Source organism: Sceloporus occidentalis, unplaced genomic scaffold, assembly GCF_023333645.1.
Source record: "Sceloporus occidentalis isolate IW3139 unplaced genomic scaffold, rSceOcc1.0.p SCAF_2, whole genome shotgun sequence".
NCBI lineage: Eukaryota > Metazoa > Chordata > Lepidosauria > Squamata > Phrynosomatidae > Sceloporus > Sceloporus occidentalis.
Genome location: NW_028316982.1, coordinates 115,003,404 through 115,030,338, shown reverse-complemented (window position 1 = coordinate 115,030,338; position 26,935 = coordinate 115,003,404). Strand labels below are relative to the sequence as shown.

Genomic DNA, 26,935 nt, shown 5'->3' with positions numbered 1-26,935 from the left:
TGAAAATGGAAGAGCAGTGAGGCATGTCATCTGGCTTCCTTGCTTGCTCTCATGCACAAGGAGGAAGTATTTATGTTATGTAGTGCCATTGATGTTTTAGGCACTAAGAAAAAGTGACTGCATTAAGTTTATCTTACCAAGCAGCTGGTGGAGTCAGCTCAGCAGCCACTGTAGCAATAGCAGTGAGAGGATGAAGGCAACAGGAAGCTGAAACAAATGTGAGATAGGATGGCAAAATGAGAAGACTTGCAAATGGAAGGAAGGATGATGACCTCCCATCTTATACAGGTTGCTATCAAGCAAGGATAGGCAGAGTGGGGTCCTTGAGACCACATTTCCTAAACTGCCATTTCTTTTAACTCCTCCACTCCCAATGGGGTGAACTGCCTCTCCTAGAAGTCCCCAATGCACTTTTAAAATCTATTACAAGCACCCCTGCCGCTTGATGTTAAGAAATACCTATTACTCACCTCACGAAGTGGACTTTTGAACATTTCTGGTTTTGTTCTTGCATTTTAGAAGTACACATGGTCTTGAGACCTGCCACAGTTGCCCATCTCTCTTATAAAGTTTGCTCCTGCACAGTTCTGAGTATGACGTGCAGCTAGGATTGCAGTCTTAGGAAGCTGGAAGAAGACAGGAAATAATAGCTGAAGGCAGGAATCAGTTTTTGGATGGTGTGGCAAGATATCTGAAAAAACATTTTCCCCAGTAGAACAGATGAAACACCACTTGGACTAGCACTAAAACGTAAAGTACTCAATTACCTATTAAGGAATACAGTGGGTGTCAAATATGATAATACAGTTGGCTCTCAATACCCAGAGATTCTTTATCCACAGATCAAACCATCGCTGGCTTGAAAATGATTTTAAATATAATATAATATAATATATTCCAAAAAGTAAACCTTGATTTTGCCATTCTGTATAAGGGACATGTACTGGAACCAAACTCCAGTGGACACCAAAGACCCCCTGTAGGCAAAATTATTTTGCAGAGCTACAAAGTGTCTAGAGTTCTCAACTCCTTTAAAGCAAATGTTTTTTCTTTGCACATCTCTCATAGATATATTCATATGTATGACATTATCAGTCAAGCCAAAGTCTGCTTCAAACACAGAAATGATAGTTTTGGTTATTTCTTAATCTTTATTTTTTTTGGGAGGGGGGACTTTTTTGGAAGCTGTAATGAATAATTTGTATTTCTTACTCCTAAAATGTTGGGTTTGAGGGGACAATGTTGAGGTTTTTTTTAAAAAAATGGAAAGCAAAAGTATTATTAGTTATTATTTTATTTACTTATATCTTGCCTTTCTCCCGATATAGGGACTCAGGGCAGCTAGCAACAAATTTAATACAAACACATTGAAAAAGTATGAGTATAACTTTTTTAAAAAATCAAACATTTTTACAAGTTAAAACAGTTATGCATTGAAAATATTACAGTGTGTTAAAAATCTTGTATACAATATACAAACCTTGCACAGCATTTGAAACCCTAGCCTATGACAGTTTTAAAAAGACTGATGGCACAAAAATGTTTTAGCTTGCTGCTGAAAGGACAGCAGGGATGAGACATCCTGGCCTCTCTAGGGAGGGAGTTCCAGAGCCTGGAAGCAGCCACTGAGAATTTCTCAATGAGAAGGCCCCCTGCCTTGGACCTGCAAAACTAGCCTGAGAGGGTGGTAGGACAGAGAGAAGGGTCTCTCCAGACAATCTGAACACTCTAGCAGGCTTGTAAGCAATGTGCTATTCTTAATGCAAAGTGTAACACTAGTGAGTTACTTTTAAAATCTATTCATTAGCAAGTAATAATACTTACTAATAAAAATATCATTCCGAGTTCTGTCAGAATGTCAGAGGAGAACCAACCCAGCATCCTGCAGCTTCTATATTGGAAAGTTAGAAGCCAGGAACTCGTGTGAATATGGAAATTTAACTAATCTCTGCCATGTTAACATTTTAAGGTACTGTATTGGCACAGTTGCTGTTAACTTGTGAATTGAATCCAGGGAGTGGCATCTTGGCTAATCCTTTGGACTGTGTTTCTACTAAGAGGTTGCTTTCGGTTATGTTATTGTACACCTGCATTCCACAACTACATCCTGCAGCTGTCTAAGAGAAAAAAAACCACCTCTCGATCTTTGGGCAAGAATGATTGTACCTTGGACTTCCCCAAGTGGATTTTGTTTTTAAATCGCATGCTAGGGACCCATCAGTTCTGTAACTGTCTGAGGGATAGTGGATTTGATTACTGAGGTTGTTTGCCTTTAATGTTAGTTTCTTTTTTTGCATTGTGGCTTTGGGTGGTGGTGGCTAGAGGGTGGTGGAGAAAATGGAGTTGGTAAGGAGAGTAGAAAGAGAACAAGAATTTCATGCTTCACACATTCAGCAATGGATGTTTTGGTTATGTGTAATTTTAGGGTTCTTTTAAAATAAATAAATAAAGGCTTTACCCTCAAGAAACTGGAGAATAAAATTATATTTTTGCCAAGATCCTGCAGCTGAGCAAACTATGTTCAGGTTGTGAAAAAAATGACCTTTCCAAGGCCAGATATCAAATGTGCAGTAAAAGGTTCCCAAATGCAGACAGTCCATACTTTCCTTTCATTCCCTTATACAGATTGGGAGTTAAAGCTGAGAGAAAATTATGTGGCCAGAGCCAGACAGTGAGTTCGTGGCTGTCTGATGTTAGATAAGAAAGGACCTTTACCTCCCATAAATAGCTTTGTAGAAAAAACATGTTCGGGAAGAGCAAAATTGTATGACGAGTCATACTATTTGAGATCTCTGCTTTGAAAACATGAACGTATTTCATTATGCCTACATAATAGAATTCCCTTGCCCCAAAACAACCTGTTTATCTGAGAAAGAGGTCCTCCAGTTTGTCAGTGTGAGTCCCAGCATCCTTATTTAAGAAGCTGAGTGGAAAGGATGGGGTTGATGGCTTGTTTTGATGTGTTTTTAATGATATTGAATCTCCTTTTTGGAGAGAAAGTGGGGTAAAATATCTAGGAATAAAAAAGACTTTTTATTATAACTGCAAATAGAGCAAGGTCACTTAAGCACATAAATCTCATCTTGGCTGGGAATCCCTGAAAGGAGAAGGAAATAGTTTACAATCCACAAACATTCTGCAGAGTTCTGTCTGCCAGAAAGCACCACAATGAATAGAACCTTGATCAAAAGGTGTGAATAGCACCTTTAGAGAGCAGGTAAGCAGAGGTTTATTGTGAAAGGAATGAGTTGATTTTCTGTACAAGTGGCCTCCACACCTCTCCATCCCTCATGGCCTGCATGGCCATTAGAAGTATGGAAGCTTCTGCTTTCATTTTACATTATCCTACTTGCTCAATAAATCAAAAATATTTGGTAGTCATGCAAGCTCCAGGAAAAGAGATCCCACCTCAACATTAGGAGGAACTTCCTGATAGTAAGGGCTGTTTGACAGTGGAACACACTCCTTCCTTGGAGTGTAGTGGAATCTCCTTCCTTGGAGGTCTTCAAACAGAGGCTGGATGGCCATCTGTCAGGGATGCTTTGATTTTGATTTCCTGCATGGCAGGGGGTTGGACTAGATGGCCCTTGCGGTCTCTTCCAACTCTGTGATTCTATGATTCTATGATTGAGGGAGGAGTGAGTTAGATACTAAAAGTGGGGGAAACCAGCAATAACAAATACTAGTTAGGCATTATTTTAGAGAAAGTGTTACAGCCACAAAAGAGGCAAAAAGTGCAGTACTGTAGAAAATCTATGATGATGATCTTTTCTGTCACAGGTTCTGGCACTAAGATTCTTGAAAGTATAAGAACAGCAGCTGGCAGTATGGCGCGTTACACTATCTTATTTGTTGCTTTGTTTAACTTTGGCCACCTTAGGTTTTTTTCTGTTTTTTTACAACTTAAAAAAATCTTATAGCAATACAAAGTGGGGCATTTTGTTTTTAAAAAGTAAGGAGATTTCTGGAAGGACATAAAATAGTCCTATTTGGACAAGCTGTGAATGCATCTTAGATGACAAATCCATGAAAGCTTCCTTGGGAATTAGTCCCATTGAACTCAGTGGAAAGTTGTTCTGAGAAAAATGGCATAGCTGTCAGTCACTTGCTGAAACCAACTACCATAAATACTCATGTACAAGTTAACCACATGTGTAGGTTGAGGGAAGGTTTCAGGGTCAAAACCATGGATTTTGATATCACTCATGGATAAGTAGAGGGTAAAACTTAGGGGGCTATAAGGAAGGATGGAAAGGGGAAAATACCACTTCCATTTCTCCTCCTCCTTCTCTGGACCTCTCCCAACCACCTAACACCAATTCCCAGGTGCCAGAGGAGAGGTTTTAACATCAGATTGAGAACAGGAGGAAATGGAGTTGAATGAGGTGTTTTTTTTACACGGGAAGAGGAGGCTTGCAAATTGGACTGGGGAGGGAAGCAAGTGGTGTTCAAAGAGGTGTTTTTTCTACAGGAAGAGAAGTCTTGCAAATCGGACTGGGAACCTCTTTCACATATGCACACAGAAAAACATAGTGCCTTGTAGCACCAAGAGTGGGGCATCAGGTTTGCTTGTTTTAGGATCTAAGCAGTACTAGTTATTGACCTGTATATAAGTCAACCCAGGATTTTAGGGTTAATTTTGGGGCATAGATTTCTCGATTTATAGTCAAGTGTGTATGGTAAACTCAAGTAATGAAAATTATGCTTCGCCTATGATCATATTACACTGAAGTATATGAAAAAGTGAAATGCCACAATATTGGTCTTGCTAATGGGCCTTTCTTTCTTTTTTTTCTTCTGGATTCTTTACAGTTACCATTCTGTAAAAGATGCACTACTACCGGTATTCTTCTGCTGAAATCAGCTGTTGGTACAAATATCTGCTCTTCAGCTACAACATAGTCTTCTGGGTAAGTATACAGACTCTTGATCTTGTTTAAGAGAAAGTTCACCTTAGTGAAATGAGATATCATCCATTCTTCAGATGGTACTCATGCCTTATCTTAAAAGAAGATTTCTATTAAATTAAAGACTTGTTTCAAAGTAAATGCACTGAGCGTTGGAATGTGACTGGAGCTGGGCAGCACTAATTGTCAAATAATATGTCAGTGGGATTCACTTCTTGGGGGATTTGGAGTTTTAGGGGTTTTAGAACCCATTCATTTCTGGCTCCAGACTACAAACCTACCTGCAAAGATTTCTTCCAAGTGTTTACCTCCAGGCTTTCAAATTATTCAGTGGCATCCTTTTCTACTGGGCTCTTTTTTTAAAAAAAATATGGTAGTGGACTGGAACATAAAGTGCCAACCCTACTACCCAGTAAGGTAGGCAAGTTAATTAATTGCAGCAAATCTTTTTCATCCATAAACCATCACAAAATTAACAGAGGACAGTGGATGAGATACAAGTACGTACACAACTTGAATCCAAGACGTAAGGATATGGACATTCTAATTGTTGGTTTTGATTTATTCACTAAAGTAAAAGTGACTGTTCTCCATATAATGTCTTAGCTATTTTTAATAGACTCATAATTATTGTTCAGGACCTAAATACCTTAAAGGCACCAGGTCCTTTTTGATCTTGGAATCTAAACAGGGTCAGCCCTGGTTGGGAGACTGCCAATGAATGCCTAGGTGCTGTAGGCTATATTTCAAGAGGAAGGAACTGGGAAAACCACCTATTTGGTATTCCTTGCCTAAGAAATTCATGGGATTGCCTTAAGTCGGCAGGTTACTTAAAGGCACATTTACACACAGGTTCTCCAAATTTAGACCCAAATTCTCTCCCCTAAATCTTTGATAAATAGAGGAGCCTATCCCTTCCATGCTTCTAGTTATAACATTGAATCAAATCACATGGCGTAATATTTCTCTTTTCTTTTGTTCTACAAGCACAAGATTATACATAAGTTTAAAATGGCTGCTGGCCTGAACTAGAATCTCCAGAGTTATAAGCTATTCCCAAAGGGAACCTGAAGTGGTTAAATGAAATTCTAGGCCAGCCTGGGTTTTATGTAGCAAGTCACTAACTGAATTGAACTGAATTCACTAATTGAAGCTACTGCCAATAAACCATCCTGGACCTTTCTTCTGGCCAGCTTTCTCTTATGCTATGGCTTGATGGCAACCCTTTTGGATCTATAGGAAAAATACTGAAAAGTTTAAAGATATATGAGAATATTTCTCTGTTTGAGGTGAGTACTATGATTGAGATCCTTTTGCAATATCAGAGAAATACCAAGGATGGAAAACTGGGAAGGCGTGGCATACCAAAGGCTCCAGCATACTAGCCTAAGTGGCATAGCAAAAACAGCTGCTTATAAATAGCTCTGAGTGGTTTTCAGCAATAAAAAGCTTTCTGTTAGTGTTGCATTATGTTGCATAGAAAAATGTTTGTTAATTGAGAACTTGAGAATTGTGCTTTGGATAGCTGAATTCCTTATAATACAGGGATAGGGAATCTTTTGATTTTTGCTTTGCAGAACCTTTCAATGTTTTGGTTTTACAACTCCCATCACCCCCAGAGAGCATGGCCAGTGATAGGGGAGTGTGGGAGTTTTAGTGCAAAACGTCTGGAGGGCCAGTCTCCACCTCTGCTGTAACAGATCCGCTACTACAAGGAGGTTCCCAGATATGTCTAATCCAGATCTGGTATTAGAGGTTGTCATAGTTGAGCACCTATTGCGGTCCATACTCTGTTAGGGTGTTCCCCATGTCAACCAAATTCTCTGTTATTGTGCTAATATTCACTGTGTTAGCTGTGGCCTTGCTGACCTCTACTCTTCCATGGGTGGGAAAGTGCATGGTGTGGGCCGCAAGGAGCCCTCAGCACCATTTCTGTGGCTCTTTCAACCCCCCCTTTTGATTTGTTTGTTTGTTTGTTTATTGCTATTTATTTTCATTCAAAAATACTCCTACAGCAATTTCACTATATTTTTGACACATCCCCCAGGTTATTTTGAGTCCAGGAGAGGTATTTAATTAAGAAAATGAAGTAGAAGTTGAGGTCTGATTTACCTTCTGGCTGAATGAAGGCCAATCCTTGGCTTAGAACAAATCAGGGACGCCCTGCACACACACAACCTGTGTGTGTGTGCGTGCATGTATGCACTCACAGATGTATGTTGTGAAGAATTTAAGAAAAAATATGAAGGTGTAGGGAGCAGAGCATCCCCCTCCAAGGTTTTTCGGATCCTCCAACCTATGGAAGTTGTGTAACCCTTCATTACACCATTGCTTACCTCTCCTCCAAGGAGTCATGAGAAGATGAAGTCACTGATGGCTATAAATCATGATGTCTATACATTACCTCCAGTAAGTGGGAAAGAAGTGCTCAAGCCCCCTTTGTGTATTTCTCTTGGGCATCTGAATGACCGCAGTGTGAAAACAATAGTGTGCTGGAGTAGAGTGGCCTTTGTTCTGTGGTAGCACAGTTCTTGTAAAGAATGGACTGGTAATTGTTACTGTTGCTATTTAGTCACCATTTGGCTCATGGGGTTATGAGTTGGGTTAGGGTTGATGGTATAAATGAGGAGATGGAGATGACCAGCTGCCACTTTGGTTGCCCTATGGAAAAGGAGAGGACAGTTGAGAAACAGCAACAGTAACATATTGTGGGAAATAATAACTCATATTTGGAGATGTTCTACTTAGGGTCCTAAGAGTCTTAGAGCAGTAGAAATTATACATATTGTTATTGTGAGTCATATATGTTGGACAGAGCAAAAATGTAATGTCAGTAGAATCATTACTTTTCACCAATGTGTGAATGTGGATGGCTTGTATTTGTGGAGCTTCTCAGTTTTTTTCCTTCAAGAACATCTCTCAGTAAACCTTTGTTATTAAGAACAATGTACTTTCTTGCCTAGAACCACTGTTTGTCTGTGTTGTGTTCTCTCTCCCTATTCCCATGAAGATTGTGAACACTGATAGGTATAGATTGGCAGCCTTTAGCCCTAGATGAAAGATGACTGCTATTAACACTCTCTCTGTACAGGTTCTGACTTGTGGATCTGAAAGAATGGAGTCTGCACATTCAACTCCCATATCTCTAGGCACTAGGAAATATTACTAACATAGCTCCCTCTGTAACTGAGATGACTCGGCCCTGTGCCATGTATCTCTTTGGGCCAGGATGCATGTGTGGCTTGTTCCATTTCACAAAGATTTTGTCATGTTCAAATGTAAAAGTGACATTGGTGAAATACACTTTATTCTAACAATTTCAGAAGGATAATGATGTTAATCGGTTGCAGAAAAAATGTGATACAGTACTGTGACATTTTAAAAGATTCCACTTCACACAATTCACGCTTTGATGAATGTGTTAATCTTTAAAATGCTACAGGACTCTTTCATACTTGTTTTTTTCCTCTTACGCACATTTTTTCTTGGCACAAAACTTCAATGTGTGACCCATCAACTTCTGTTCAATGTGTGACCCATCAACTTCTGAGGCTTCACTGCATGCTGTATAACTTCTTTAGTTTTTCAGTCTTAGTCAATAGCAAAGCCAGGAACTTTACCAACATCTTGTGGCTTAGTCAGTCGTATGTTGCACAGACCTGGCATAAAAAGTTTACTTTGCTTTCATCACCAACCCTTTCCCCCAAACCCCTTATCTCCGAACAAAGCTTGACTATTTATAGTCTCATGAGCACAGTTTACTCTCACTTCCTTTCTTGTAAGGGCAACAAACCTTGCTGTGCCAGCATTAACTTGATTCCTGTATCGGCAATTCAAATGTTTACATCATTGTACTTATTCCTTTGATTTTTTTCTGTGATCTACTGCCCATATTATTTCTGTTTCCATTTTACCATACAATAGGTGACTCAGGAAAGGTCACCTAGTTACTGACGTTTGTGGTGTGCTTTATTGTGAGACCAAATGACATCAAGGGCCCCACTAAGCAATTATAGTGCAATGATTTCAGTTTAACTGCCATGGCTCCATCCTGTGAGGACTTGGGATTTGCAGTTTAGGGAGGAGCATTTGGAATTCTCAGCAAGAGATCTTTACTGCCTAAACAAACTACAAAATTCCAAGATTGCATAGGCTGTACTAAAACAGTTAAAGTGGAATCATAGCACTACAGATTGAGTCTCCCTTATCCGGAATTCTGAAATCTAAAATATTCCAAAATCCAAAATTGTTTACATGGGTGGCTGGGATTGTGACACCTTTGCTTTCTGAAGATTGAATGTATACCAGCTTTGTTTCATGCATAAAATTATTAGAAAGTATTGTGAATAAAATGACTTTCAGTCTATGTGTATAAGGTGTATAAGAAACATAAATAAATGTCATGTTTCGACTTGGGCCCCATCTCCAAGATATCTCATTATGTATATACAAATATTCCAAAATCAAAATAATAAATAAAAAATCCGAAACACTTCTGGTCCCAAGCATTTTGGATTAGAGAGACTGAACCTGTACAACTGTGTAGAATGAAAAGGCCCCCAACATAAAGCTTTTGAGCAAAGGTTGTGTGTGTGTATGTGTGTGTGGTGGGTATGGGACAGACCCAGTATGTGTGTATGTATATATATATATGTGTGTGTGTGTTTGTGTGTGTATAGTACATATTAGGAAAGTTGGCAGAGCATGTAAAAAAAAAGACTCAGTCATTTGTGGAACAAGTTACTGCATGAATATGAATATTTGTTAAGGTAATATTTATATAGCAGTTTTATATTTTACAATTTTCATAATATTTCACAAACACCATCTCAATAATGCTTTCAATATTCCCATATTAGACATGATGGACAGAGATGAAACTGAGAGAATATAGCATGACTCCACAGCCATGAGACTGGTACCCGTGGTTTTATGTGTCCAAACAGTCTTCTCTAGGCATTTTCTAGTGCGATTCCATGGTATGCTACTGCTGGAAGTTGGGGCGAAAGTAATTGATTTCAGTAAGGTTTGTTATTACCTGTGGTTTCACATTTCCACTAATAATTCCAGGAACATACCCCCAGCAGATATGGGTCTCATACTGTGTTGGGTTTTCCTTGGGCCATACTGTGAGTTTATCACTGAGAGGAGATTTGAACTAAGGTTTTCTGGCTTACAAACTTACATTTAGGAACAACATTCTGTGGGGATACTTTGCTAGTTTGAAAAAAAAAATTGTGCAAGCAGTTGCATATTCTCAGAAGTTGTGTAAATGTGGTTCCCTAGTGCAGCGAATTGTTCTGCAAGCATGAACACTGCCCTCTCTTTCGCTTTTGACTTTGTGGGTGTGGAGCTATTTGACTGTTGCACAATGGGTGAACTCTGGGCTTGCCTCCCACTATGCAGTTGTTTGAGCAGCTTGGGTTAAAGCCATGCATGGCAAGCTAAGTTAAATGTATAGGTATAGGATATTGGCTTAAGGGTCCTTTCACACATCAAACAGATGTTTGCCTAAGTTGCTTGTCAGTTATGATCCCTGTGTTACCTGGGATATGTTTGCAGGAACCTTTGTGCCATGTTCACATCTCACATTGATGGTTGTATTAGCGATGCAGAGCTGAGGGGAGAGGACAGGACAGTTGAGAGGAAATATTTTTTTCCATCCTCACCTCCAGAAAATTGAAAAAAATATGGGTTGTGGAAAATTACCTTTCAGAATGAAGAATAAAATATTTAAGACAAGATATTTCTATATTTATTTATCCTATTTTTTCCCCACAAGCTATATAGCAGGCAAACATTTATGTAAAACACTGTAATGCATATAGGGTTGCCATAAGTCAGGACTTCCAAACTGGGAAAATGTAGGACAAATGTAGGACAAAATTTTCAAATGGAGGACACATTTTGAAAAAATGGAGGGCGTTCAAAAAATTGATGGTTTTTTAAAAAAATTTCATATAAATGCATGTTTCTTAGGCATGATAAAAATGGAGGACATTTGGCATTATTCTTAGACAGATGGCAGAAATGTGCTTCCCTTTCTGGCCAAAAACCAGAAGAGGAAGAAGAGTGGAAGAAGCAGAGGAGGAGGAAGCGGAGAAGAAGAAAAGGAGGAACAAGAGGAGGAGGAGGGGTAAAGGAGGAGGAGGAAGAAGAGGAAGTAGAGGAAGAAAAAGGGGAGGAAGAGGGGAAGGATGAGGTGGAGAAGAAGAGGTGGAGAAGAAGAGGAGGAGGAGGAAGAAGAGGAAAAAGAGGAGGAAGAAGAGGAGGAGGAGACAGAAGAAGAGGAGGAGGAGAAAGAAGAAGAAAGGCTCTTTCTCCTGCCTTGAAGTCTCCCTTGCAGGCGGATTAAGCTTCAAGGCAGGGGGAAAAGGGTCTCCCCTCACGGAGAGACCCTTCCTCCCTGCCTTCAAGCCTCCCTGGCCGGCGGAGGAAGCTTCAAGGCAGGGGGGAAAGGGTATCCCCTCGGGGAGAGACCCTTCCTCCCTGCCTTCAAGCCTCCCTGGCCGGCGGAGGAAGCTTCAAGGCAGGGGGAAAAGGGTCTCCCCTCACGGAGAGACCCTTCCGCCCTGCCTTCAAGTCTCCCTGGCCGGCGGAGGAAGGTTAAAGGCAGGGGGAAAAGGGTCTCCCCTCACGGAGAGACCCTTCCCCCCTGCCTTCAAGCCTCCCTGGCCGGCGGAGGAAGGTTAAAGGCAGGGAGAAAAGGGTCTCCCCTCACGGAGAGACCCTTCCTCCCTGCCTTCAAGCCTCCCTGGCCGGCGGAGGAAGCTTCAAGGCAGGGGGGAAAGGGTATCCCCTCGGGGAGAGACCCTTCCTCCCTGCCTTCAAGCCTCCCTGGCCGGCGGAGGAAGCTTCAAGGCAGGGGGAAAAGGGTCTCCCCTCACGGAGAGACCCTTCCGCCCTGCCTTCAAGTCTCCCTGGCCGGCGGAGGAAGGTTAAAGGCAGGGGGAAAAGGGTCTCCCCTCACGGAGAGACCCTTCCGCCCTGCCTTCAAGCCTCCCTGGCCGGCGGAGGAAGGTTAAAGGCAGGGAGAAAAGGGTCTCCCCTCACGGAGAGACCCTTCCTCCCCGCCTTCAAGCTTCCCTGGCCAGCGGAGGAAGCTTCAAGGCAGGGAGAAAAGGGTCTCTCCAAGGCGAGACCCTTCGTCCCTGCCTTGAAGCCTCCGTGGCCGGCGGGGAAAGCGGCAAGGGAGGGGAAAAGGGCCTTGCCGAGGCGAGACCCTTTCCCTTGGCCCTGCCAGGCCGCCTCCCTGGCCGGCGGAGGAGGCCAAGCAGGGAACGAGCCTTGCTGAGGCGAGGCTCTTTTCCCTGCCTGGCGTCGGTGGGGGGTGGGGGGTGGGGGTCCCGGGGGTGGGGCCAAACCGGGGCGGGACCATGTGGCCACGCCCCAAACCGGGAAAGTCCCGCCCCCAGGCGGGATATGGCAACCCTAAATGCATAGTATCTCACATCATTGCAATTCCTGGTCTTGGTTTTCTTTTCTTAGTTCTTTTTATGGGAATGAGTTCTTTATGACTGCTTGGCATATGGAAGACTAGAAGAGACAAAAATATTTTCTTTAAATGCTAATGGTTTCTCAAGCATTTATTGTTTGTTTGTTTGTCTCCCCATGTAACTAGTAAAAGCAAAGAAATTCCTTACAGTTCAAGCTCTTTGGAACAAAAAATGAAATTAAAAAAGAAAACAAACTTTAAAAATTAAATGCAGTTTGTAATTACTTTTTCAAAAATCTTTACTTTTAATATATCAGAAATGATATCTCTATGCCAAACCAAGTTATACAAAGGAAGCTGGTTTTGCATACGCATGTGCGCACACACAGACACACTGAAAATTTCTGTTCCTCTCCCATTTCTTCCCACGTCTTCAAAACTTCTGGACATTTTTCCTTCCTGGGTTGTATACCTATGCACAGAAGTGCAGGAATAGGCCTATGCTAGATTTTAGCCATAGAAATGTTGCCTTGGAAATAGATGGCCCTTTTAGATACATGCCAGCATACTTTTAATTATCAAAGTTCTACAGCATGACTGAGTGACATTTCAGTCACTATGTAGAGAGATCTTGTAGCACCCTTGAGACTTTGAAAGAAAAAAATTGGCAGCATGAGCTTTCGTAGACTTCAGTCTACTTTCTCAGATGCGTTTGGTCCAAATGCACCTGGGGAAGTAGAGTGAAGTCTATGAAAGCTCATGCTGCCAACTCTTTTATTTCAGTTTGTCTCAAAGGTGCTACAAGATCCCTCTATGTACTGATTCTACAGACTAACATGGCTATATCTTTGATTTCAGTCCCTAGACATTGTTGGACTTATTCTCTGGGACCCTCACCACTCTTGCTTGCCCAGATTCAGAGTGTAGCTACATTTTATACCTTACTAATAACACTCTTCTCTTGCAACTACTCCTGAGGTCATTACACATTCCAAGCACACTTTGGCCAAAGGTTAAACTAACAATGTATACATGTCTGAAGACCCAGTGTAAAACAGTGTGTGTGCTATGTTTTTAGAGTTGAATTTCTACTCATCACACTGTAACTTCTATTATTCCTAGCCAACATAGTCAGTGGCCAGGGATTGTAGAAATGAAATCCAACAACATTTGAAGATCCAAAGGCTCCCCATCTCTGTTCTACAGCTGTGTAGTCTAGAAATCTCTCTTCCAATTAAAAGTGGGAATTGTCAGCAATTCATCAAATAACAATTCTAATTCCCAAAAACTGGGCTGTATGAATTTTCTCAAGCGTAATCAATCCTACATAATCTGCTTGGGTTTAGCTGAGCAAAATAAACAATTTGGCAAGAACTTTCTTCTTGTAATTATGAATTTTAATGAAAAAGTGGATATAGAAGATTTTCATTCCAGCGCTTACCGTAGGGTAAGCACTGATAAAGCGCTGGTAAAATGTCAGGGAAGTGCGCATGTCTGAAAGCCTGACTCGCTTCTGAAATGTCAGGGAATCATCCCTACACCTCTAGCATCCTTGAATTGTTCAAGGAGAAGCAATTTCCTATGAATGGAAACTTTTTTGGAAGATTTTCACACCAGTGCTTACTGTGGGGTAAGTGCTGAAAAACACCGGTGAAATGTCAGGGAAGCGCACATGTATGAAAGCCTGACAAGCTTCTCAAATGGCAGGGAATAGACCCTTTGCCTCTAGCGTCCTTAATCGTTCATGGAGCAGCAATTTACTATGAATGGAAACTTTGCATTCGTAGAAAATTGCTGCTCTGTGAACGATTCGAGAACACTAGAGGCAAGGGCACGATTCCCTACTGCTTGAGAAGTGCACCAGGCATTCATACATGCATGCTTCCCTGATGTTTTACTGGCATTTTACTAGTGTTTACCCCATGGTAAGTGCTGGTGTGAAAATCATCTTGATGAAAATGTAGTGCTGTCTCATTTGTTAATGTGTTGGGTTAGCATGGGGTTATAGGGCACCACTGGTTCTTTAAGATGTTGGAGACCAACTCCCATCAGCCCCAACTATCAGGGGTGGTAATCAGAGATAACTGAAGTTGTAAACAATATCTGAGGTGCTATAGAAATGTAGATGTAGCCATGTTGGCCATAAGACAATTTCTCAAACACGCATTGTGCTAATATTAATATCTTCATTATATCAACCAAAAAGGCATACAGATTTGTGCAAGCTTTCAACACCATCTGGTCTATTCATCAGGCAAAGATGCTACAAAAAAGAGGCAAAGGAAAAGTGTGAGTAGGGGAAATGCCTGGAAACTTCAGAGTCATGTAGTCTGCATGTTGCATTGAAGTGATAAGGGAGGAAGAGATGGCAGGCTATGGATTCCACACTTGAATAGTTGAAAGGGCCCTATTCTCCTTTCTCCCTTCCTTCCCATTTCACTGAGAAAATGATACTTCAATCTAGTTCTATATGTGCTACTTCCACCATCCACACAGGATGGGCCTATACAAATGAGTTCTGTGCACATATCTTTACACAGATAGATCAAAATCTAATGACTGAGTCCTATGTTTTATCTAGCCATGCTTGCTTCACCCATAGGGCTGGGTTGAATTTCTCACGTATCTGGTGAATTGATCTGGTACTTGACATTCCAGCTCTGATTATCATATATACTCGATTATATGTCGACCTCATGGAAAGACTAGAACTACTGCATAACAATGCCCCTAAGTCCCATCTCAGAGAGGTGGCCCAGAATTATTTCATGGTTGATAGTATCAAAAGGCAATAAGAGATTCAGCAGGACCAACAGGGACACACTGACCTTGTCTAGTTCCCTGCATAGGTCATCCACCAAGGTGACCAAAGCTGTCTCTGTCCCATAGTGAGGTCTGAATCCAGATTGAAATTGATCTAGGCAATCCGTTTCATCCAGAAACTCCTGAGGCTGGGAGGCCTCCACTCACAACAGAACCTTGCCCAAGAATGGAATGTTAGAGACTGTCTGATAGTTATTCAGAATGGTGGGATCCAGGGAGACCTTTTACAGTAATGGCCTCACCACACAGACTCCTTTAGGCAGGTTGGAAATCTGCCTTACTGCAGTGAGACATTTACCACTCCCCTTTTCCACTTCACCAGTCTCCCTCTAGCTGCTTTCAGGAGCCAGGAAGGGCAAAGAGCCATAAGTCTCCTGGCGCAGATCATCTCAGTTGGCCCTCTACCCCTGCAGTCCCAATGACTCCGAGTCCCAATGAATCTAAACCCTACCGGATAGTGATCAGTCCATAACAATGGAACTACAGAAGGGTCCACTACACCCAGATCATAGTTGTCCTGTCCAAAACAGAATACCAGTTCCAGAATGTGTCCTGCAGCTGGCCCCATTCTGTACATGCCTGCTTTCTGTGTTCCTATATCTTTATTGAAAGTCGTTCAGCTGCCTTACTGCAGCAGATGGCAGCTGGTCCCAAACAGTACATGCTTGCTTCCTGTGTTCCTATACATTTATTGAAAATGGTTCTCCTGGGTTAAGACAAGCAGATGCTGTGTTTCCTTTTTATCTTTATCAAAGCTATCACACTGACAGTGTTTCCTGCTCATTCTGTTGTTTCAGGCAGAGACAGGAAGAGTCAAGTTTGGGATAGAAGATAGTAGTGGAAATTGTCCCCTAGATGTGAGGTTGAGAAAGCTCTGGAAGTGAATATAAGGCACCCTAAGCAAGCTGCCCGAGGTTTGCTCTCATATACAGAAGCATAGGGACACTTGGCCTGCATTCACACTGCACAACTAATTCTGGGATGTGTCGTTTGTTGTTGTAACAGAGCTCTCTGGCAGCAAAGGCCCAATGTCTCACAAAACTACAATTCCCAGAATTCCATAGCATTGAACCATGACAGTTAAAGTGGCATCAGACTGGATTATTTCTGCAGTGTGGCTGCAACCCTGTGTGGCTGAAGCTTCAAGGAAGTGATGACTGTATCTGGAAAATGCACTTGGGTGGGATGCAAAGGTTCTTGTGCATTTTTGGTTGGGTAAAGGACTCAAGATGGGCAAAAGGGATTAGTGATACTGTGAATGCACACTAAATGCTTGTGGGCTGTTGGTGGACAGCAGAGTTGTTTGTTGCAAAGGTTTCACTAAGGTGGGGATTGGGAGCCATGCTGTGCTGCTTCCCTTGCACAGCATGAATATCCCTCTGAGCATAAATATCAGTGAGGGTCAGCCTGCACCTGGTTTAGTATAGGGGTGGGGGAGGACATGTATGCAATTTGTGTAATTCTTGGTCCCATTGCAACAACATCCAAAGGTGGAGACACTTGTCCAAATAAAAGTGAATCAATGCTATTAACTCCAATGATGAAAAGTTTCCCCACCCTTTTAAAGTTGAGGATGGGTAGGTAGGGAATAAATCTGCCATTTGCTCTCATTATCTCTAGGATTCCAGTCATTCCAGATAAAGCTTTTTTTTCCGGATTAGCCAGTTCCCTGGTTTTATATGTTGTACATTCATGGAAACTTTTTTTTCCTTTTCCTAGGACAAGTCCTACATTTTGAATTTATTAATATATTAATATTTTTTTTTAAAGGAGAAAAGCTTGAAAATGTTCTTGATAAGTTGTTCTGGCTTCCACTCTGTGAAGAACATTGAACAGTTGATTTTTGAAAGGGATATTGGCGGTGAGGGTTTCATTTCTAAGAATGTGGAGGAGAGACTCCTAAGGCATTGAACAGCTGAGACATCAATTCGCTCAGTCTTCCACTGTTTGCCTTGGCTACTCAATTCAGTTTTGAAGCCTAGCATCTTAGTATTTGTAGTGAAAACAGAAGCCAAAACAGCAGTCCAAATCATGTTTGGGAGCCAGCATGGCTTGAATGTTGGACTAGAACTGGCTGACTGGTGTTCAAATTCCTGTTCAGCCACAGAAACACACTTTTACAACTGTTATCTCCTTGAGCCCACATGGCCAAAGAGAGGAGTGGCTTCAGCCTGCATTGATATCATGTCAGACCATCCTCGCTGACAACAACAAAAACGACAAAATGCAGCTCTGTGACTCAAACATTGTCATATTTTTCCCTTCTCCCATTTGATTTTTAACATCTTTGCCTGATGAAGAAGCCAGTGGAGCTTTGAAAGCTTGCATCATTTTGTGCATTTTTGGTTGGCCCAATAAAGCTACCACTGTCTTGTGGATTTTGGATGTTATTGTAGTGACCCAGTGGGTGACTTTGGTCAAGTCATACTCTCCCAGTCTTAGAGGAAGGCAATGACCAACCCCTTCTGAATAAATGTTGCCAAGAAAAGTCTGTGATAGGATCACCATAAATTGAAGTAAACTTGAAAACACATAACGACAATAACAAAATTCATGTTTATTTCTGTTTGATTTTTTTAAAACATAGTATAGATGTATGCTCTGGTATACAGGTGGAGATTGTCTGTGGCAGCTGGAGTTATCTTTTGTGCTGTTACGAGTGAGTGTTAGCAATAAGAAATCACACATTTCAAAGCATAGCCATTCAGGAACTCTCTTTTTACCTCTTGGTTAGGGCAAGATAAATCAACTCAGGGTTTTTGGGTTTATTTTTTTGACTAAAATTTCTGATTCAGTCTGCTGTATTGACGTCACTAAATGACATGGGTGCCTTTGTGCTTTTTGGTGCCAGAGCCAAATATGTGTTCCTTGGAGTCTGATAAGATTTTTGGATCTGTTGTGTAAACTGGCCATGAATCAGTGAGTGTACTTTTTGGCTGAGATTCTGTTGGGTAGTATAATTACACCAACATAGACAATGGTGACAAACAGGAGTAAAATGGATGCACTGAAGTAGTGATGTAAAGAATATTTGTCAAAATTCGATAAACAGAAGAAATATCTGTTATTTGAAGATTTCGAAAGCTTTTTAAAGAGAGTAGGACTTTTGAAAAGAATATTTTTTTTTAAAAAAAATGACATTTAGTTCTCGATGGGAGAGAAGAAAAAAATTGGTTTGTCACAACACTACTGAAGCAACAGTGGTGGGGTGGTGAGGAAGAAAAAGCCCTCGCCATCCAGAAAGAAAGCTGACTTGCCAGCTTTTTCCTCCACCTGTTTTGGCCTTCTCAGCCTTCTGACCCCAACACCCCAACAAAAAGGGCACTATACTAGCACAATAGGATTGCAGCCTTTGTAACTCTTAGGACCTAAGCATATGTTACAGTTGCCTTGGGAGTGTTGGGGCAGTCTGCCTTGCTATCACAAACAGTGTTGCCAACAAGCCTCAAAGATAATTCCCCAAACGTTTGGCCAAAACTCACCAAATCCCCCCCCCCCCCCCATATCTCACCAAATACTTATTTCAACTCTCAAAATTACCATTAAAACCAATCACCAAAATCACACCAAAGGCTCTGAAAAGTACCCATTTTGGTGTGAAAGTCACCAGATTGAAAAGCTTCACTTGTAGACCTGATCAGGTTTGTGAAGGGAAAAAAAAAACTTATTATGCAAATAGAGAATCATGTAAATCAAATGGGGAATCTTGTAAAACTATAAAAAAACCCTGAAGAATCTTAAATTAAATGGTTTTAATATATTTGGTTTGGCTGTCTGTCTACCTATCTGCATAGCATCTATCTGTCTGTCTATAAAATCAGTCCATCCATCTATCTATCTGTCAAATAGTAGCACATGCTTTCGGATTGTCCCTGTGCGGTTCCAGAACAGAGCTTGAGGAAAGTTACTTTTTTGGACTGTAGCTTTCAGTATCCCCCAAAAGTATTTTTTTCCAACCTGTAGACCAAAAGAGCACTGGAGAGAACATAGTCCCTTGTCATGCTAGTTTACATGAAGAATGTCCAGATTCAATCCCTGACTTTTCCAGGTAGCCTGATCTGGTAACAAATGGTGGGAAACAAGCTATGTTCAATTAGAGGAGAATAAAGGGCTAATAGTCTAAACCTGGTAAAAGAGCCTTTTCTGTTGTATTGGGAAGTAGCAGCAGGTTTGCTTCTTTATTAGGTAGTTGGAAGGAGGCCTGTATGCATGCTTGTTTTTCAGACTACTGTGAAAACTTTGAATTTTTAAAAAAGTATAATGCACTTGTGTTATACGCGGGCGCGCTTTACGCAGCTTTCAGCATATGCTGAAAGCCGTGTGGGTAGGAAGAGGTGGCACGTCCCATTGGGAGTAATGGGGCAGGTGCCCATGGTGCGTGTGTGCCACCATGTGCACAAGCCCCATTCATTTAAATGGGGCTTGAGCATACGCGGAATTTGCTTTACGCGGGGGAGTCCGGAACGGATCCCCGCATAAAACAGGGTGCACTGTACTAGCATATAAGGCCGCACTTCAGACTCTAAACAAAGCACAAACATTGCCTTTCTTTCTGTAATGAAGCACACTTTCTTAAAGCTGTATTGTTGTGTGTTTTCAAGTCGTTTCTGACTTATAGCAAGCCTAAAGCGAACCTATCATAGGGGGTTCTGAGGCTGAGACTATATGAATTGCCCAGGATCACCCAGTGGGTTTCCATAGCCTAGTGGAAGTCAAACCTTAGTCTCCACACTCCTAGTCCAGCACTCAAACCATTGGCTCCCAAATCTAGGAAATGTTAATACAGTAGGCAAGAATGGTCTACCAGCAAAGTGATGAAAGGGCATTGAAGGGTCATGTCCAGGTTAAAATATCCTGTGGGAACAAACTAGCATCTAATTGACATAAGAAGAATGAATTCAGGCATTGTACTGTGGCTTTACCAAGGGCACAGTAATGGTGCTTCAGTCATAATGGCCTGTTGTAACTTGTTTTCCATCTCAAAGTAGCATGCCTAAATGTTACAGGTTTTTTATTCTGAGTCCACTCAAGCATTTCTCTTGTGAAAATCTTTAAATGTTTCCCTCCTCTGGCTTTGTGCTGTGGAACAACAAATGGGCTGAAATGGAGCCCCGCTGTGTTAATTGTTAACTCTACATAAGCTCCCTTTGCAGAGGCAGGGGGCAAAACACAACCTTGTGTGGTGGAAATGAAAACAAATGAAGGCTGATTTCCTCAGTCGGGAAATCCATATCTGTTTTTGTTAGAAGTGGAATAAAATGGTGATCAGTCCTGATGCGGGATGCAAAATTGTTCAGAAATTCAGTATGAAGGTCACAATTAATGCTTATTATTGTATTATTGTATTTTAACTGTTGTAAACCGCCCTGATCCGATGGAAGGGCGGTATATAAATAAAATTTTTATTTATTATTATTTATTTATTATTATACTTACTTTATTCTCCTTTCACTACTGCCTTGATTTTATCATTTTCTTTTGAACAGGGGTGGGCAGCGATGGAATCCCAACTCTGCCCCAGAGCTTGTTTTCAGTATTTTGGAAAGCAATGTTGGCATCACTGTTTGTCCATTAGGAACTGAGTAATAAGCCCATCCTGTCATTAGACTGTGTGGGGCAGCTGATGCTAGGGATGAGAGACTGGAACACAGGGTGGTGAATGTCACGCTCAGCCTGCCTTTACCTCTAAACTAGCCTTTTGTATGCTGCCACAGCAATTAAAGTGGAATCATAGCACTATCATTGTGTAGTGTGACAGGGCCCAAACAGGGTATCTATGCTATGCATAGCTATTTGATGCTTCTAATTGCTATGGCTCCATCGTATAGAATCTTAGGGTGTGTAGTTTGATGCCATACCTAAAATTCTCTTCTAGACAGCTCTAGTCCACTACCTTGAAATAAAGCTGTTGAACAAAGAGGTCTAAACACCTCACCATACTACGGATCCCAGGATTCCATAGCAAGTTAGAGTAGTATCATACTGCTATAACTATGTAGATTGAATGTATTCAAGAAGTCAGTTTCCAGTCTGGTTGCCTGTTGTATATGGAACTAGGGTATATCATCATGTCCTTTGGCTCAGACCTTATAACTACAGATCCATGTTTTTTCCTACCCAAGAATCAGATGAGAGAAATGTACGAGGAAGAACCTTTATTCTTTCTCTTCCCACACATACTCTATGGAGCCAAACGACACTATGATTCTTTTTAATTGCTATGGCAACATCCCATGGGGGTTTGCAGTTTGGTGAGGCATGAAATTAATTCTGGCTGAGAATTATGATTGTACCCCAGCACTATAGCACTATCATAGTATAGGTACTATTTTGGCTCTTTGGAGTCAAGAGGACAGTGGACTCAAATGGTAGTTTGGGAGATGGCTACCACCTTGCAAAGATTTCCCTTGCCCTTTAGTCCTGTTGATTACAAGAAAAAAGGGTTAGTGAGGGCATGCTGGCATAGCCTCAGCTAATGCAATATTTTACCTGGTTTCAATGAGCTGTTATTACTAATGTAGACCCATACATGCATATTAGTGGGGGCAGAACTAATGCTTCGAATTATTATTATTATTAACCTTTATTTATATAGCGCTGTAAATTGTAGAAGTACAATAACATCTACAATCCACAAAATAGTGACACCTTTCTTGGACCAACCAAAATGCATGAAATACATGATGGAAGCTCTCAAAGCTCCACTGGCTTCTTCATCAGGAATAGGTTGCAGAGATCATACAAAAAAAAGAAGAAGAATATTATGATGTTAGAGTCACAAGTCCACATTTTATCAGGATAGGTTTTTGTTGTTGTTGTTCTCTGTTAAGTTGGTGTGGAAGGATATCCATGTAGGCAGAGGTCATTCTTCCCTTTTAGGTCTGGGAGACAAAGAATCTTAAGTCTAAAAAATAAAATTAAAATCTATAGAAGGGGTGTGGCAAGGTAGTCTTAATGCTGAACATAAAAAAAAAATTGACCATGGAAGATCTACAAGAATTCATCCTAGATACAATGAGAAAATTAAAATAGTCAAAGAACTCCCATACCTTGGTACAAATATTGATCAGAGTCAAGATTGCAGCCAAGAAATCAGAAGACTAGGAATGGGAAGGGCAGCTGTGAAAGAACTGGACAAGATTACAAAATGTAAAGACATAAATCTGAACACTAAAGTGAGGATTGTCCAAGGTATTGTATTCCCCATCGCCATGTATAGATTTGAACAGTGAAAAAATGTAGATAGGAAGAAAATCAACTCATTTAAGATATGGTGCTGGAGGAAAGTGCTGAGATCACCATGGATGGGCAAGAAGCCAAACAAATGGATTCTGGGACAGATCAAGCCAGAACTCTCTCTGGAAGCCAAGTGACTAAACTGAGGCCGTTGTACTTTGGCCTCATCATGAGGAAAAATTAATCGTTAGAAAAGACAATGATGGTAAGAAAAGTGGAATGCATCAGAAAGAGAGAAAGACCACACTCCAGATGGTTAGACTCAATCAAAAAGACCAGAGGCCTGAACCTGCAGAACCTGAGCAGAAAGTTAGAGAACAGGGAGTCTTTTGGAGATGTCTCATATATAGGGTTGCCATGAGTCAAAGTTGACTTGAGGGTAGTTAATAACAACAAAGCAAAACAGAAAAATACTTTTTTTGAGATCCAGGCTGCTTCTGTTCTTTGGAGACTACCCTTCCACTTCTTAGGCAGAGAATATTGATTTTCTCAAGAAGGTTGCTCTTTAAAGGTGTACAGACACAGGGGTAGCCTCTATGACTCTTAACACCATCATTCTCTTTCCCCTGCATGCTCTTTAGCTCTTTTTGCCTGATGTGGATGCCTATAAGGTTTGAAAGTTTGTGGATTGAATATTTTTGTTTGGCTTAATAAAGATGTTACCACAATATGGCTCTTGAGAAGACAATTAGTTACAATTATAATTGGACACAGACACTCTGTAATTAGTTGCGGGATTTTTAAAGGCATCTCTTGACTTGTTATTCAAAAGTAACTAGAACATGTACCTTTCAGATACCTTAAAAAATAAACTTCAAAATGTTGCAGGCTGCTGTCCTGTGATAAAAAACACATGCACCTAAGTTTTAAGCTCCCACTCCCATCACAACTATAAGCTTAAAAAAAAGTTGCATGTTACTTTAAATATTGAGGTGGAACTGAGTTGGGGTGTGTGTGTGCCATTTTGTCTGTGTTGGTGACTTTGTCTTCAGCTTATTGATGTATTACTTTTGCATGTGCCATCCTCAGGTATTCAAAGGTTTCCAGGGGTGCTGTTTTAAAGCAATAATTTCTGTCTAGGGCCAGAGAAAATTCTTCATCATGCTGGAACTCTTCTTTGGATATCTTTCCTGCTTTCTCTCTCCACTTTAAAAGAAGATAGAATGATAGTCATAATAAATATAGATAAGGTATTCCCTAGTCCTTTTAGGGTGTCTTTCTTTGGAACAGAAAATATTTTTTGAGACAGTCTTCCAAATTCAGCTGCTGCACTATGTGCAATCCTTATAAACCTGTCAGTTTTATTTTCAAGCCCTGTTCCAGTACATGGAATTTTCTCCTTTTCACTGCTGTTGCATATACCACATTGATGGTTTGCTTGAACTCCTTGTGTCAGGATCTGAGTGTCTCAGCTAGCATGTCATAGTTTTCAACTTGCTTGTCTTCTTAGCTAACAGAGACTAGCTTTACTTGCCTGCAACATTTATCACAGTATGTATACTGGATGATGGGATATGTTGTTACAGTTAATAGCTAAATTTGCTGCCCACAATCCTTAGGTGGTTAACAAGCAGATTTGAAGGGAGTAGACACTGAGCTGGAAGTGTCAAGATCAGTCCCATGAGAACAGCTGGTATGGAGTGGAAGGAGGGCAGAGAAAGCTTAAGGAACTTGTAAAACTACAAATCTCAGGATTCCTTAAGATGGAGCTACATCACTTAAAGGGGTGTCAAACTGCATTATAACTACAGTGTAGATGCACCCTAGGTAGTCAGTTCTAGCTGTCAGTGTGTCTATGGCTAGAATTTGGTTTTAGAAGAGTGGGTATTGCTTTATACCTGCTTTTAATCCTTTCCTACCTAAAGGCAGTAGCAGTTATAAAAACATCATCTGGAGATATTTCTATCATGTATGTGTTTTTGTACCAGATATCCTGGATCCAGTGTTTCGTGCTGATACATCTTGCCCCATCCCATTAGTAAAACATGGTGTGCCTATTCTCTCATAGTGTAATTGTTTCTGGGTGGGAGGAGATACTGAGGCAATGCTTGCTAGCAAATAATAGATCTCTTCTTCTTTTCTCAGTTAGCTGGAGTTGCCTTCCTAGGAGCTGGTCTTTGGGCCTGGAGTGAAAAGGTAAGACAGCAGTGACTATTTGGAATATTGCATAGAATTGAGTTTCTTCTTGAGAAAGTGTGAATGGTCTCCCTCCCTCCTTCTTTCAACATACATACACTCACTTGTTCTCTGGATCAGCAGAATGCCTGTAAATAAATTCTAAACTATGCACTTTTCTGGGTCTATGCCTATTTTTATAAATTAGTTCAAAACCAGTTTCCCACTCAGGTGATGCCAAGAGTTTTGCTCTACAATCCTATGCTGTCTACTCAGGAATGAAACGTAGTGAATTCAGTCAACTCAGGTCCAAAACACACTGCAGGAATAATCCCGTTTGGGACAGCTCTAACTGCCCTGGCTCAATGTTAGGGAATTCTGGCAAATGTAGTTTAGTGAGACATTTAGCCTTCTTTGTCAGAGATCTCTGATGCCAAAACAAACTACAATTCCCACAATCCTCTAGCATCAAGCCTGGGCAGTTAAAGTGGTCTCATACTGAATTATTTATACAATTACAATTACCTAGGAGTGAGTCCTATTGAATTTGGCTGGACTTAGCTCTGAGGAGATATATAGGGATGTACTGCCAAGCCATATTCAAGCATTTAGTAGCAATAGGAAAGCCATGCTTGATTTCGCTCTGGATAATATCCTCATTATATGTTTCTTTTGCATGTCTTGGCTGTTCCAAGAGAGGCATGGAGAAAGTCGCTACTCTCCCATTCTGTTTCATAATGATGATGATGATATCAGTAGCTAGTGGTCTGGATTCTCTAGTCACTTGAAGGATTCATTATACCATGCTCAGGATTGTCTGGTGGAAGCTAAATTAAATTTGAAGATGCTCTTGCACTTATGCAGACATGAGAATTGTAGCAGAAGCTATTGATTAGTAATGCAGCATTGAGTAGATGTGGCTGCAAATGGTTTGCAGACTAGCAGTATTTTCCTTCTACACACTTGGCCTTGGACCCAACAATGCATGCACATGCTTTAAAATGTTATTCCTTTTGCACAAATCTGAGCATTTAACGTCCTATCTGTATCCATGTCTCCACTTCCAGCTTCTTTTTTGAATTGATAAGATTTTCTATCTCTCTGCTGTTTTGATAGCTGGCAGTATGAGTTTTAAAAGGAAACCCAAGGCTGATGCCAAGTGTATGTTTCTGATAAATAGCATTCCTGTGAAGTAGCTTATCTTTGGTTGTCTGGAACAATTTTTGAGATACTTAACCACTGGCTCTTATTTTTTTAATTCTTCATCTTATTTCAAAGCACTATAGCAGCCAACTTGAAGGTATGTGTGTGTGTGCGTGCACACACACATACACATACACACAGGGTATATCTTTCCTCCACATTTAAAAAATATTATTCTGAAGGCATGTGTCTGAATGGAGCTACTCAAAACATATAGGAACACTTTTGGAAATGTAAATGACCAAATAAGCTCTTGGTGCATTTTGAGTTTACTGATATGTAGTAGCATCGAAATCTGCCCTGTGATGAAGCTGGCTAGTTCCTTTGTCTCAGATATAGGAAACTGCAAATCCTGTTGTACTTGCCATACCCAAGCCAGCATCTTCCAGCTATGTTGAATTACAACTCCCACATAACACAAAAAGGCAGTAGACAGACCCCCCTCCCTCACTCTGCAATGCTTAAAGAACACTGAACTGCAAATAATTAGAAAAACATGACTATATAATAATATACTAGATAAACCAGTGATTCTCAGATGGTGAGGTGGGTTGCTCAAGTGGGGTTGCGAGATTTGAGGAGCTGATCCCTCTTCCTGCTTCTCTTCTTAAACTTTTTTATGTGTAAAATTTACACACGCGTTGAGTTAAATATTGAATTTACTTAAATAAAACTGTGCTAATTTTAATAATGTTATTTCCTTATAACATGTTAAAATATGAATATGCATGAATGTGTGAATGAAAATATGCACACTAAATAAGCAAAATATTTCTATTCATACATTACATCAAGTGGGTCAGAGAGTGATGTCAGCATGTAGATGTTGGTGGGGGGGTCCCAGGGGTAAAACATTTGAGTACCACTGAGATAAACACTGAGTATCTGAATGTGTCCAAAACATGGACAGGGATTGATACAAAGGCAATAAATACCAAATTAAATGCGGTATGAGAGTAATCATTGTGTTACAAAAACATAAATGTGGAATGATAAACTAAATGCACTGTAAGCACTGAACATCAAAGCATTTGTAAAATATGGATAAGGTACAGTGCTGGTAAAGATCAAAATATACACGAGGAATAAATAGGTACTGTATAAGGAATAGGCATTCTCATTTATCTCATGTTTCAAAATATTTTCCTCAGTAAACTACCCTTTACACTGCTGATTGAAAAACTTGCCATCTCCTTTAAAACATTAAATGTTGTGG

At 40.7% G+C, this 26,935-nt stretch overlaps 1 protein-coding gene across 1 annotated transcript in view; it reads left to right on the top strand.

The window, feature by feature from the left end:
- The window catches only part of LOC149318895 (tetraspanin-14-like), a 52,925-nt gene that overhangs the window by 8,294 nt on the left and 17,696 nt on the right, over nucleotides 1–26,935 (top strand). The window contains exons 2-3 of the mRNA XM_089510642.1: nucleotides 4,813–4,910; nucleotides 24,487–24,537. Coding sequence (XP_089366768.1) covers nucleotides 4,830–4,910; nucleotides 24,487–24,537 — 132 coding nt within the window. The 5' untranslated portion in view covers nucleotides 4,813–4,829. The remainder of the gene's footprint in view (nucleotides 1–4,812; nucleotides 4,911–24,486; nucleotides 24,538–26,935) is intronic.